Source organism: Ovis canadensis, chromosome 1 (genome assembly GCF_042477335.2).
Source record: "Ovis canadensis isolate MfBH-ARS-UI-01 breed Bighorn chromosome 1, ARS-UI_OviCan_v2, whole genome shotgun sequence".
Lineage (NCBI taxonomy): Eukaryota > Metazoa > Chordata > Mammalia > Artiodactyla > Bovidae > Ovis > Ovis canadensis.
In genome coordinates, this window is record NC_091245.1 from 18720784 (window position 1) to 18735087 (window position 14304).

General features: G+C 53.7%; 2 protein-coding genes across 6 annotated transcripts; one reads left to right on the forward strand and one right to left on the reverse strand.

Annotated features, from left to right (window-relative positions):
- The first annotated feature begins 3087 nt into the window (after window positions 1–3087).
- CDC20 (cell division cycle 20) lies at window positions 3088–7103 on the forward strand. The gene is made up of 11 exons (XM_069588889.1): window positions 3088–3238; window positions 3411–3599; window positions 3708–3856; window positions 3943–4039; window positions 4200–4328; window positions 4431–4627; window positions 4738–4832; window positions 4971–5199; window positions 5355–5480; window positions 6379–6496; window positions 6848–7103. Exons 2-11 carry the CDS (start codon window positions 3419–3421, stop codon window positions 7024–7026), a joined length of 1500 nt encoding a protein of 499 aa, XP_069444990.1. The 5' UTR covers window positions 3088–3238; window positions 3411–3418; the 3' UTR covers window positions 7027–7103.
- A 175-nt stretch (window positions 7104–7278) lies between these two features.
- On the reverse strand, window positions 7279–13597 carry ELOVL1 (ELOVL fatty acid elongase 1). 5 transcript variants are annotated; one of them, XM_069588896.1, is made up of 9 exons: window positions 11954–13597; window positions 11160–11248; window positions 9400–9459; window positions 9082–9272; window positions 8782–8862; window positions 8602–8658; window positions 8406–8511; window positions 8187–8323; window positions 7279–8016 (listed from the first exon to the last, which is right to left on the reverse strand). In XM_069588896.1, exons 3-9 carry the CDS (start codon window positions 9443–9445, stop codon window positions 7795–7797), a joined length of 840 nt encoding a protein of 279 aa, XP_069444997.1. In that variant the 5' UTR covers window positions 9446–9459; window positions 11160–11248; window positions 11954–13597; the 3' UTR covers window positions 7279–7794. The 5 variants fall into 5 exon arrangements, with proteins under 5 accessions (XP_069444997.1, XP_069445007.1, XP_069445001.1 ...); XM_069588906.1 differs by having other exon boundaries at window positions 11183–11248; window positions 11954–12843; XM_069588900.1 differs by having other exon boundaries at window positions 11508–12046.
- Window positions 13598–14304: the final 707 nt, after the last annotated feature.

Here is a 14304-nt window from a genome sequence, read left to right on the forward strand (position 1 = left end):
GAGAATTAAAAGTGCTAATACAACGCCAAGCACATAGTAAATACTCAGTATTTACAGAGTTATCTTTATTATTATCCCAACTAGACTGTTCCACCCCCTGAATATTACCTATATTTTATTCCCTCCATACCCTCTCCTTCAGGTCCTTCAGGTCCTTCAGGTGAGAGTTCCCTTATCGAAGCAGCTCATCGGGTATCCAGATACCTTGCTCTACCAATAGGCCATTGCCTGTCCTCTTCTATCTCCTCTGGCTCTTTTGCCTTCACCTTCAAAAATTCATAGGTAGGACTTCCCTGGAAGTCCAGTGAATAAGAACCCACCTGCCAATGCAGTTGACACTGATTCGATTCCTGGTCCAGGAAGATCCCACATGCCTCGAGGCAACTAAGCCTGTGCACCACAGCTGCTGAGTCCAAGCACCCTAGAGCCCTGCTGTTTAGCAAGACTGCTCTTCAGCAAGAGAAGCCACCGCAATGAGAAGCTCAGGCGACCCAGCAAAGTGTAGCCTTCTCTGCAACTAGAGAAAGCCCTCAGGCAACAACAAAGACCCAGCATAGCCAAAAATAAAAATTTAAAATAAAAGATGCATAGGATCTTAGTGTTGGCATTCCCTCCAGCTCCCATGAACTGCCCTCTTTCTCACTCTCAAATTTCTTATACAAGTAGCCCATGCTTGCTGCCTCCATATTCTCCCCACCCTCCTTTCTGCAACCCCTTCCAAAGGAAACCCGAACACCCCCTCCCCTGATCCCTTTCTCTCCAAGGTCACCCGTGATTTATTTCTCAATAGCCAACTGTGACCTTTTCTGTCATCACCCGACTATTTTGCATATTAGAATTCCTCCCACTTCAAGGTCCATGTCAGTACAATTTCCACTGGCTTCTGCCATTCCTTTTATGTTTTTATTTTTTTAATTAAAGGTCTTTTTTTAATGGTCTTTAAACAAATAATTTTATTTATTTAATTTTGGGGCTGTGGTGGGTCTTTGTTGCTGTGGGGCTTTTCTGTAGTTGCACAGAGAGGCTACTCTCTAGCTGCCGTGCACAAGCTGCTCATTGTGGTACAGGCTCTAGGACACTGAGGCTTCAGTGATGTGGCATGCCGGCTCAGGTGTTGCAGCTCCTGGCTTCTGGAGCACAGGCTCAGTAGTTGTGGTGCACAGGCTTAGTTGTTCCGTGGCATGCGAGGTCTTCCTGCATCAGGGATCAAACCAGTGTCTCCTGCACTAGCAGGCTGATTCTTTACCAGTGAGCCACCAAAGAAGCCCTGCCATTCCTTTACTTTTCAAGGTTCAAATTCCCTGAAGTTGTACCCTTATTTACCCTGTTGTTCTTTTCCTCTACAGTGACCCTTACTCCAGAAACTGCAAATTGCTGGCCATGCCTTGTCCTCAGAAATGTTTTGTTTGGCCCTCCCCTGAATTAGAGCCTCTCACTGACTCCACAATGCCTAGCAGATAAAAGTCCAAACTCCTTAGCTTAACATTTATTGCCCGGACCAACTTGACTCCTTTTATGTCCTCTAGGGTTCAGGGATTCCTCATTTCCAACCCTAGGACACATAAATCCTTGTTTTCCAAGGTAATTGGAAAGAGATAACATGAATGCTTCAAAATTAAAGATAATAATATTATTTGGGTGAAAACTCCAAAATTTTCTCTTGTCATCATCAGAATTGATTTTAGGCTAACGACTGATTTTTTTTTTTTTTCCCTAGCCTCTCTCTGGGACAGTGTAGAATATGGTTAGATTCTGAGGTTAGTTAGTTTGGCTCCACTAATTATTACTGGCTGTGTGCCTTTGGGCAAGTTTCTAACCTTTCCCTGACCTGGTTTCTTTCTTTCTTTCTTTTTGTAAAAACGGAATAAAGTTTCTGCCTTATGGGATTAAGGATTACCTGCAGTAATGTACATAAACTCTTTAAACATCATAGTTAGCAGATGGTCAGTAAATGGTGCCCATTCTCATTTTTATGATTGCTGCTGCTGCTAAGTCGCTTCAGTCGTGTCCGACTCTGTGTGACCCCATAGACAGCAGCCCACCAGGCTCCTCCGTCCCTGGGATTCTCCAGGCAAGAACACTGGTGTGGGATGCCATTTCCTTCTCCAATGCGTGAAAGTGAAGTCGCTCAGTCGTGTCTGACTCTTAGCAACCCCATGGACTGCAGCCTACCAGGCTCCTCCGTCTATGGGATTTTCCAGGCAAGAGTACTGGAGCGGGTCGCCAGTGCCTTCTCCGTTACGATTGCTGCTTCACCTCTAAGTATATCATACAGTTCACTGAAGTCACTGTTAGAGCACTCTATTGAACAGGAGTCAGATCTGGACTCCCACCAGCATGTGACCTCGCACAAATCCCTTTCTGGGCTGCGGTTTCTTCATCTGTAAAATACGGGTGTGTTGCTGGGATGGGGAGATGCGCCATGCGCAGATTAGACTCGTGCATCTCTAAAAATCCTGACATCTCTTGAGCTCCATGGGGGTCAGCCCCAGTTTCCCTCACAGGGCTATCCAATCTTATCTCCCGGATAGGCAGGTCTGAATCCTTTTTTCTTGACCATAAGGAATTCACCCTTCTTTCAGCCTCATTTTCCTCGTTTCTAAAACAACAGCAAACAAAACAGTTTTTGAAAACAAACACAGGCACTTCTTCCTTCCTAGCAGTGTTCCCTCAAGCACTAAGCTAACAACGGACGTTCCGGCCTTCTCTCGTCTAAGTTTTTCAATCAACTCCTGCAGCACCCCACTCCCAACCCGCCTGCCTGCCTTCGGACCGGCTGGTCGGTAAGGCCACTGCCTTACACTGCCTTCTCTAAACAGGCTTAAGTGCTTTAGGGCATTCCACCGAGTTCCGCACTACGTATCATAAAAACGATCCTCAAGCATGAAGCGTGAAGGTCGGGTGTGGGGGAGACTGAGGAATGAATGAAACCAATAGGGGAAGGCGGCCAGTGCAGGCCCCGCCCCCAGACGCGCCCCCACCCCGCCCCGTTTCCCGACACCTGGTGGCCTTTGCCTTTCTCCCACCCTTCAAATCCCGCTCGCCTGCTGGACTCCCGTGAGATCAGGAGCTTCCCCCGGAAGACCCGCCCCTGTGCCGTGGAGGCCAATGGGCTAGGGCGACGGTTGCGACGGTTGGATTTTGAAGGAGCCAATGAGTGCTTGGAGCGGAGAGTTTAAGTCGTCCAAGTCCTCACTGCTAAAGCCGGTCTGGGGTTGGAACCTGCTCTAAACTGACGGTGAGAGACGGCTGGACTGAGCGAACCGGTCTGGGCCCGCTGCCGAGGGTGCTGCGCCGGGAAGAGCTGCGGCCAGCGTGGTCCTGACTGTAGTCGGCCGCCCCAGAGCACGGTCGCCTCTCTTACTCTGGGGCTCAGCAGGCAGCCACTGCAAGGAACTCTCTCCCTCCAGACGTTCCCATGGCCCAGTTCGTGTTCGAGAGTGACTTGCACTCGCTGCTGCAGCTGGATACACCCATCCCCAATGCACCGCCTGCGCGCTGGCAGCGCAAAGCGAAGGAAGCCGCGGGGCCGGCCCCCTCGCCTATGCGGGCAGCCAACCGATCCCACAGCGCCGGCAGGACCCCAGGCCGAACTCCCGGTCAGTAGGGTGCGACGGGTCGCGGGGAGGGCAAGGGCTTGAAGCAGCCTTCACGCCTCCTCCCCCTGAGCCGGGTCTGACAGTCTGGCTTCCCTCTCCCTGTCCCAGGCAAATCCAGCTCCAAGCTTCAGACCACTCCCAGCAAACCTGGCGGTGACCGCTATATCCCCCATCGCAATACTTCCCAGATGGAGGTGGCTAGCTTCCTCCTGAGCAAGGAGAACCAGCCCGACAACAGTGAGACGCCCACCAAGAAGGTATGTGTCTCAGGGGACTTCTGGCAGGAAACTGGTCTGTGAAATCTAGATAATACCGCCACCTCATCCCCACCCTTATGTGCCAGGAACATCAGAAAGCATGGGCTTTGAATCTGAACGGTTTTGACATGGAGGAAGCCAAGATCCTTCGGCTCAGTGGAAAACCACAAAATGCCCCAGAGGGTAAGATGTCGTTCTATCCCCAGGGCTCAGGGTGGATGAGATGGCTGTCTGCCTTTTCCATCTAGAATTGAGGGGAAGGAAGTGCTTATCTGGCCTTCTAGGCTAAAGGCATGTGGAAGTGTCAATCCTCCCAGTGTCTAGACCCACTCTGTTGCCATAGGTTACCAGAACAGACTAAAAGTACTCTATAGCCAGAAGGCCACGCCGGGCTCCAGCAGGAAGACCTGCCGCTACATTCCTTCCCTGCCAGACCGCATCCTGGATGCCCCTGAAATCCGGAATGACTACTGTAAGTGCAGGCTTCTCCTTGTCCAGCGGATGGAGCAAGAGGGAGAGAGAGAGGGACAAGGCAAACAAGACAGCTCATGCTCTTCCCTTCCCCCTCTGGCAGACCTGAACCTTGTGGATTGGAGCTCTGGGAATGTACTGGCTGTGGCTTTGGACAACAGTGTATACTTGTGGAGCGCTAGCACTGGTGACATTTTGCAGCTGCTCCAAATGGAGCAGCCTGGGGACTATATATCTTCTGTGGCCTGGATCAAAGAGGGCAACTACCTGGCTGTGGGCACCAGCAGTGCTGAGGTGCAGGTGAGATTTGTCCCGGTGCTGCAGCTCTGTTGTCCCCAGACCCAGGGGGCTTGCCCAGCAGGACGATGTTAATGCCAAGTCTCGATCCTCATGGTCTTCTCTCTCTGTAGCTATGGGATGTGCAACAGCAGAAACGGCTTCGAAATATGACCAGTCATTCTGCCCGAGTGGGCTCCCTCTGTTGGAATAGCTATATCTTATCCAGGTCAGTGGCTTTGTTAATCCGTTACAAAATCAGATTTTGGCCCCCCTCTCCCTGGACTATACACCTCTGAACAGAAGCAGCTCTGGCCTGCCGCCTGTTTGGCACCGCTGCAGGACCTGGCTCCCTTCTCCCCTGCAGTGGCTCACGCTCCGGCCACATCCACCACCATGACGTTCGGGTAGCAGAACACCATGTGGCCACGCTGAGTGGCCACAGCCAGGAAGTGTGTGGGTTGCGCTGGGCCCCGGATGGACGGCATTTAGCCAGCGGCGGCAACGACAACCTGGTCAACGTGTGGCCTAGTGCTCCTGGAGAGGGCGGCTGGGTTCCTCTGCAGACCTTCACCCAGCATCAAGGGGCTGTCAAGGTGAGAGTGGGGCTGGGCCGGGCCTCTGCACTCTCACCCAGAAGAACCTGGGGACTGTTAAGAGGACATGGGTTGGTGGAATTGAGTTAATTTGTGTGCCCAATAACTCCTTGTCTTGCTCTAGTACCTGCTGACTTCACCTTTATCCCACCTAGGCTGTAGCTTGGTGTCCCTGGCAGTCCAATGTCCTGGCAACTGGTGGGGGCACAAGTGATCGACACATTCGTATCTGGAACGTCTGCTCTGGGGCCTGTCTGAGTGCCGTGGATGCCCATTCCCAGGTAGTCTTCCTTATTCCAGCCTCACTCCCAGATGTGTTCTTATTCTGCATAGCTTTCCTGGACAACCTCCTCCCCTCCAATGGCTTCACTGATGCAATACTGGCATGATCTCCAAGCTCAGATTCACCCTTGAATTCCAGACACACATTTTCAACAGTCCACAGCCAGCCTGTCTCTAACCCCACGTTCTATAAGGTGGCACCACACTAGTATGTCCCAAATTAAACTCATCGCTTCCCCGTGCCTCCCTGAAATGTGTTCCTCCTCTGCTATTTGAAAGGGACACTAAGAAATCAGAACAAGCAAGACTCTTTCATCTCCCTCACCTAGTCACCAAGATATATCAGTTTTCCCTCAGAGTATCATTCACATGTGTCCTCTCCCCTCGGCCTCATCCTTCTTCCTGTGGAGACTCACAGCACTGGTCTTTTATTGCTTCCAGCCTGTCCTCTGTACTGGTCTTGGTAGTCTGTTTCTGTCCTCCTCAAAGCCCTGCAAGGGCTCCCAATTACCTACAGTGTATAATCCAAATGTTTTAGAATGATATTTGAGGCCCTAGCTCAAAGGTGGGTCTCCCTGCAAGCCCTGCAGCTTCCTCTCCTGACACCCCCCTTCCCAATACATGCAGACTTTGCTTTATTCGAGCCTCAGGCTCTGGAGCCAGAGTTCAACTTAATTTGTATGTGAGCTTAGACAACTTACTGAACGTCCTTCCAACAGATTCCTCATCTGTAAAATGGTTAACAACTCTAACTCTCAAAAGGGTTTTGTAAGGACTAGTCATTCAGGTCTGAGTCTGGAGCCTCTGGCAGAGCGCCTAACACCACGGTGGACGCAGTTCTGATTTGAGTAGTGCCGGCTCTGTGTGTGTCACGCCCATGCCATTTCCTCTCCACAGGTGTGCTCTATCCTCTGGTCTCCCCACTACAAGGAGCTCATCTCAGGCCACGGCTTTGCCCAGAACCAGCTGGTTATTTGGAAGTACCCAACCATGGCCAAGGTGGCTGAGCTGAAAGGTGAGTGCTAAGTGGCAGACACAGAAGGGCACACATTGTCTGACTATTTGTATGAAATGTCCAGTAGAAGCAAATGCAGAGACGGGAAACAGGTTAATGGTTGCCAGAGGCTGGGGAGAGAGTACTGAAGAGTGACTGTCTTTATGGAGTGATGAATTACCATTGTGATGGTTGCACAACTTTGTGAATACACTAGAAACCAATGAATTGTATGCTTTAAAAGGATGAATTTTATAGTATGTGAATTATTAATTATCTCAATTAACTGTTACAAAAACTCTCAAAATTGGAGGGCTATAGGTACCTACCATCCTATGTATTGCTCTCACTTTTTTCCTCCTCACGTCCCAGGTCACACAGCCCGGGTGCTCAGTCTGACCATGAGCCCAGATGGGGCTACAGTGGCATCTGCAGCAGCAGATGAGACCCTGCGACTGTGGCGCTGCTTTGAGCTGGACCCTGCCCGGCGGCGGGAACGGGAGAAGGCCAGTGCGGCCAAAAGCAGCCTCATCCACCAAGGCATCCGCTGAGGACCAACTCCTCACAGTGTTCTGTGGGGTTTGTTTTTTGTTTTTTTACTTTTCTAATAAAGTCACGTCTCCCTCTCTTTTGGCACGACCTCTGTCCCAGCCAGCAGCCTTCCCAGAGGCTCCTCTCTACTGTGATCAGAGAGCTAGAAACATCCATCCTGTGGGCACCTTGACCATCCCTCCTGTTTGCAGACAGGCTGGCAGGCTTTGTACCCACCTCTTCCATTGACACATGTACACACACAGCCACCGTGCTTTCCTCTGTCACTTTTAATAAAGACATAAAGGAGTGAGCAGCCTCCACAGGCTGTATTCCCAGGCCCCCCACCCACCCTGACCTTTGGCCAAGAAGCTCCTACTTCAGTGTGGGGTGGAGAAGGGAGGAGCGTGGGTCCACAGTGACAAATTATTGCTGACCTCTTACAGTGTGAGGAAAAAGGCCACAAGACCCTGGTGGGGGCCAGCCCTGAGTGCTCCTCTCCCAAGTGTAAGGCAGGGAGGAGGAAGTAAGTGTCCAGCCCTTTCAGCCCCCGGCTCTGGAGTGGCAGAGGGCAATGAGGCCACATCCCTGGGGCTGGCCGGGAGAAGTCAGGGAGGAACGGAAGCGGTGGTCTCTGTGTACCAGCTGTGGGGTGCAGAGAGCTGTCTGCTGCTCAGTCCTGACCACATAAACCCTGGTCACAGGTATAGCTGGGGAGGACAATGACAGCTGCTGCCTAAGGTGCAGTCCTGAGGCACTTAGGTGGGCACCTAGCTAGCCCATGTTTCTCAGTTGGCCTTGACTTTGGTGGTACCTGGAACTCCGTTTTGCTGAAGTACACGGGGCAGCCGCTTGCCTTTAGTGTAAGACTGATACCAGAAATTGGAGAAAAGCACAAAGAAGATGGTGCCGTACATCCAGATGAGGTGGATGATGACTGGGTACTGGTAGTTACAACTGGGCAGGAAGTAGTACTGGGAGATGTGCAGCGAGACCAGGACAAACTGGATCTGGGACCAAAAGGCATGGGTCAGAGGGCACAGGGAGAGAGGACTGGAGGGCAAGGGGACAGGACAGTGAGTGGGGAGGGCTGGAGGCAAAGGTGAGGCAGACTGGATAAAGGTAGGGTCCAAACCAGAATGTCGGGGGGATGACTGTGGGTCAGGCTCGGGGCCCTCACCAGCTGGATGGCTGTCATGTGCTTTTTCCACCAAAGGTAGGGCTGAGCCACAGGCCCAAGGGCAGACAATCCATAGTACAGGTACATGATGACGTGCACTGAGGAGTTTATCATGGCGTGGAAAGAGGCCATTCCTCCTGTGAGTGGACAACAGGGTCAGGAGAGTCAAGCCTCTGCTCCTCAGTACCTGTCCCTCCCCCAGTGGCCATCGCCACTCACCTGGGGCTATTTTTACCCCCCACCACCAGCTCCAGGGAAGCACTGAGTGGTGGAAGACATGTAGGAAGGTCACCTGTCCATCTTTCTTCCGGAGAACAAAGATCACCTGAGAGAAGTGTGGGAGGAAGGGGTTTCAAAGCCAAGGCCTCTCACGTCTTTCTCCCCACACATTCTCAAATCTCACGTAATTACTCACTGTGTCTATCAGCTCAATGAACTTGGAGAAGAGGAAGAGCCAGGCCACTCGAACCATCTGTAAGAAGTCAGGACATCCTTAGGACTGCCAAGAGCCTCTCTAAACGGGCCTATAAGACAGGGCACATCCAAAGTGCTCTTACCCGTGGGTGTTTGGGGCCTGGCCTCCAGCACCACTTACCCTCAGTGCCTCCGGGTTGTTGGAAAAGTCCACTGGGTCGCAGCGCCAGGTGTAGGAACTTAGCCAGCCGGACATCAGGAACTATGAAGAAGTGTGGATTAGAGAGCCAGACAGCCCTCCCTCCCCCAAATCTCTTTTGTTCTCTAGACCAGCGGTCCCCAATCATGCCCTGGAGGTTGGGCACCCCTGCTGCAGATGGAAAAACAGAGCTGAGCCTCTCTGGAAAGAAGATGCCTCCTCTAGCCTGAGGGCCCACCCATTATCCTGGAGGAACAAAGCTGAGGCATCCCAGGGGCCTACCTCATAGACAATGTAGAGAGAAAGTGCCACCAGTGAGAAGTTGTAGACAACCATGAAGCCACGGAGCTGGAAGGGCTTCCGGTTGGCCATGATGCGAGGTCCCAGTGAGAGAACGAAGTACACATAGGTCAGGAGGATGGAGGTCATTAGCAGGGGGGACCCCATCAGAGGGTAGCCCTGGAGCCGGGGATCTATGAATAAGGGTAAAAAAAAGTAAGGAAGGGTCACAGAGTCCAAATGGTCCCCAGCAGACATGAGGTCAGGTCACAAAGGGTCAAAGGGTCTGTAAGGAGGAAGGGCTAGTAGACAGCATCTCACCTGCATGCTTCATCATCTCCTGGTACAGGTTCACAACAGCCTCCATCCTGGCTAAGGGCTCTGGCGAGGTCAGGAGGAGAGGTGTCAGAGAGGGCTGACTGTTCCCCCAACCGCCCGCCCCCCAATTTCACCCTTGACCCACAGACAGGACACAGACCAGACAGGACAGTTCCAGACACCTTGCCACAGAAAGGACAGAGCAGTGAGAGGAAGGAGTTGCTGGGGACCAGAGCGAGAAGGTGGCCATGGGGGGCAGGGATGGGGTGGGTGGGGGATCTGTTTCCCACACAGCCTGCACGCCTGGGAAGGGCTGTTCTGCCCTTCCTCTCCACACCTTCCTCTCCTCTCCTCACACTCTGCTCCTCTCCAGGGATTTCGACTTTCTGACTTCCCCTCCCTTCTTCTTCCACGAGAGGACTCTCAATTTCTGGTCTCCTTCCAGAGAGGCTTACCTCCTACCACCAGGGAATTCGTCTCTGGAACGAACCTCCTCTCCCTTCCTCACCAGTCTCTCACCTCTCCAGAGGTCCTCCCCTTCAATTTCTCTCGCCCCATTTCAGGATGCACATCTCCCGGCATGGTCCCTCCTGTCCTCTCAGGAACTGTCCCTCCCTCCTCTCCCCTGCCGAGACACTCCCTCAGGCTCTCCTCTGCCCTCCTGGGGCTCTCACCTGCAGCCTCTCCTCTGTCTCAGATGCTCTCCTCTCACCCTTCCTTTCCAGAAGCCTGGCTCTTTGAGACTCCTGCCCTGGCGGCTCCACCTGTCTGACTAGATCTGGCAGCAGCCCCGCCCTCTGCCCACCCCCACAGCATAGCGTCCGAGGTGGAGGGTGGGTCCAGGTCACAGGTCAGTGCCTGGAGGACCCACCAGGATTGAGAAAGCCAAGTAAAGCGCAGGACTCACCACCCACCCAGCCACCCCAGACCAGTCAGATGAACTCTTGGTTTTGAGACAAAAACCTGGACTCCAGCCCCAGGCCTAGCCTCAGCCCAAAGAGAACTGCTAAAAACCCATACCTGGGCATCCTCTTCTAAATGAGCCATAAATTCTCAGGCTGTCCTACTTCAGAATGGGTACCATCACCCCTCTCTCCCAGGGAGGGGCCGGGAGCCAGTGGCATGTGAGGAGGTGGGGAGTGGGAGAGGTCTCAGGAATCTTCCCCTCCCTCAAGGAGGGGTCATAATTGACTAGGCCGTCTCCCTCTCGGAGCCTGAAGGAATGTCGGGGGAGGGCTCGAAGGGATACAAAAGCCTTGGCCAAGAGGAGAGCCTGGGACTCCAGACAGACAGCCCTCAAGGGGCAAGGCACTCCCCAAACAGCCAGCACAGCAGGTGCTCGGCGAGCTGCCTTCACTTGGGTTGGCCAGGTTCCCTCCACCCAGAGAAGCAACCCTGCAGGTACTACGTAAAGAACACAACTTCTGACAGTCACGGGGGCTGCACATACATCTCACAGATGCTCCCCCAACCTCTACGCCCACCCACAACTGCGCCACCTCGTTCAGGCCCCCAGCCCTCCCATACACAGCCCCCGCCACAGCTCTCCCTCCGCCCCTGCGACAACCGGCCAGTGGCAAGCACACACATGCAGGGCCCACCTGCCTCCTGCCAGCTGCAACTGCCCTTGTCTGACACACCACCCAGACAGGTCTCCATGGACTTTGACATGCTCGGTCTCTAATACTCAGGCCTGCTCCTAGCTACGCGCACACCGGCAAACACACTGAAACACACACGCTCCTTCACAGGAGCCGCATTACCATGTGCAAGTGCTTGTGCTCACATGCAGGTTTCCTCTGGCGTGAGTCTCAGATGAGCGCGGTCACATACATAAACTCACACAGCCCACCTGCAGGTGAATGAAGCCAACATCATCCACACCGTGTGCTGACACAGACTTGCCCTGGGTCATGCACTCCCACAACTCTCTTCACCGATGGCAGTCATCATTCATTCATTCCCAGAGTTTTGCTGGCTGCTTATTCCAGGGTAGGGCCTGCCCAGAAGCATGTGCTCTAACACACAGCCCCTCCTCGACCCATGGGAGCTTGCCAGCTTGTTATCTCCCGGTCTCTCTCTGCCACCATCCCCAAGTTCACCTCCCCCACCTCACACACGCCGGCACCCTGGAGGTCAGGGGTGGCTCCAGGCTTCTGGAAGGCCCTCTCCCCAAGTTTCAGGAGAGTCTGGGTGTGTCCCCAGCAGGGAAACTCGGTCTGGTCCTTCCTTGCTTTAAGATGGATGGAAGGGAAAAGGAGACAGGCAAAGGGAGCAGCGGGGGTGCAAAAGGGCGCCAAGGGGAGGGAGGAGTAAGAGACAGAGAGGGGCCAGAGTCAGAGGTGGTGGAGGAAGGCCCAGGTTCAAGCAAATGGGGGCCAGGCACGAGGGAGGCTGCTGGGGAGGCCCAGCCCCGGAGAGCTGGGACCTCCCACCCACTCTCCACAGGCACAGCCTCGCCCACAGCCTGGGCAGGGCAGGGCCGGGCCGGCCAAGTGGCCCAGCGGGTCAGGGGCCTGGGCACGTGGCGAGCCCGCCCTGGGAGGTCCCGACTCACCAGTGGGGGCCAGGCGGGCAGTCGTGGAGGGCTGGGATGGAGCAGGGCTGGAGAGGAGTCCCCAGGGCCAGCCTGCCTGCCACTTCCTCATCTGCTGGGCCGACTTTCTGTCACCAGAGGGGGAGAGGGCGGGCCGGGTAGGGGGCGCCCGCTGATTGGGCCTCTGGTCGAGGCAGGAGGGGCCGGCCAGCCCCGGCTCTGCTGGGCCCGCTGGGCGGAGGCAGGGGCGGGCCGCTGGGCCCCTGGCAGGAAGCGCGCCCAGCCCCGGCTCCCCACCCCTTCCCGCCGCATCGCCTCCCGCCTCGGTCAGCTCGCGCGGCCTGGCCCTGGGCCCTTGCCCGCCCAGGCTGTACCCTGCGCCTTCCTAATGTTTAGCCCCTGCGTGGCCACCTTCTGGACCCTCTGGGATTCGTCCACCAGCACGACCAACACAGCTTCTGTTCGGAACCGATCCACCCTACCTGGGACCTTGGAGCAAGTTCCAGGGTCAGCCGTCCCCTCAGAGAGAGTGGGACCCAAGGGGTGGGGTTCAGGCAGCCTCTCTGTGGCCCGAGAGTGGCCTCGGTCGGCGGGAAGGTCTCAGCCCAGGGAGCCGCTGTGTGGGGAGACCTTCCTTACCAGCCCATAAACTTGGGTGAGCCCAGCTTTAGGAGTTGAGAGGATTGTGTGGACCGGAGGTGGGAGAATACAAGTAGCCTGGGGCAGGGGAAATTAATGAATCACTGGCTATGCTGGCCTCTTCAAGGTTGTGAAAGGAAAAGGGGGAAGTGAAGCCAGCTGTGGCTGAATGTTGAAGGCCAAATGGAGCAGTTTGGTTTATTCTGGAAGCAGAGGAGAAACCAAAGAGTTTTGAGGAGGCTACAATCAGACCTGTGTTAGTAAATATCCACGTTACTGACCACCTACCACGTGCAAGATGGGGTTAATTGCTGGTGGCACATCAATGAACAAGGCAGATGCTGTCCCCACATGGGGTTCACTGTCTAGCCAAATCACTTCACACTGGCAGCCAGTGAGAGAGGGGACCTGGTTGGGGTGGGGGTGGGGGGGCGGGCAGGTGAGAGAGCACCCTCACCCAAGAAGGTCTGGAAGCTGACAGGGTTGGAAAAATACACACTGGAGGTTTCCCTGAGACAGCTAGGCTCACTCTGCACACTTAGTTGTCTCTCTGGCTCCCTGCACCCTCCTCATGCCATACACTCACCAACTCTGCAGAACCACTGGGGTTGAGGACTAGGTTTCAGCAAAATGAAATCTGTATCTCCAGCAGCTCCTGTAACAGTGCTAATGCGTGCAGTGATCCAGTGACTGCACAGGACTGCATGATGTACATGTGGAATTCAGAGGAGGTGTCGGTTTGGAAGAAACAATGTGTTCATCAGTAGTGGAATGTATCTTTGTGGAGGGTCTTCCCCGGTGCTGCAGCAGTAAAGAACCTGCCTACCAATGCAGGAGATTTGGGTTCAATCCTTGGTTAGGAAAGATCTCCTGGAGAAGGAAATGGCAACCCACTCCAGTATTCCTGCCTGGGAAATCCCATGCACAGAGAAGCCTGGTGGGCTACAGTGCATGGGGTCGCAAGAGTCAGACATTTAGCCACTAAACAACAACAAGCTATGTGGAAGTTTAGTCTTAGAGTTAAGAGGTCAGAGCCAAAGTATAGTTCTGATCCAGCTCACAGAGTACCTACGAGTACCTACCCTTGAAAGGAAATGGCAAAAAAAAATTCAGCTATTCAAAAGGCTCAGACTAATTAGCATTGTACCTGAAGGCCTATCTGATCTGGTCCTTAGCCTCCCCTCATTCTCCTGGGCCACATGCTATAGTTTAACTGTTCCCCAAGGATATCAGCATCTTTCATATACCCCCACACCTCCAAGCCCTGTCTCCTAACTCAAGATAAAAGCAGCTTTTCCAGGCAATAAAGCAGTCCCTCCCTTCGCTTTCACAGTCTCACTGCAATGCAGTTATCTGCATACCCCCTCACTGTAGGTTTTTCTCAGCAAGGACCAATATTTTAGTCGTCTCTGTACCTCTAGTATCTGACCAGTGTTGGACTCATCTGCCCCTCCACAGTGTTTGCAGAGTATTAGAGTGAATGAGAAATGTGAGAAGGGGAAGAGAGGTTGAGGGACCCAGAGTCAAGTAGGGAAGACAGGAAGAATTCAAAAGCTTTTCTACTTGCCTTGGGATGACAGTATCAGTTGAGTCAATAAATATTTCTTGTGTTAGGTATACTTCAGTAGGCCTGGGGGTCACACCTAACTCCAAAGACCTGATTTTAAACCTCCAGTTAGTACTTATATGACTTATGTTAAGTGGCTGAACTTCCAACAGCACCTGTCTCATTG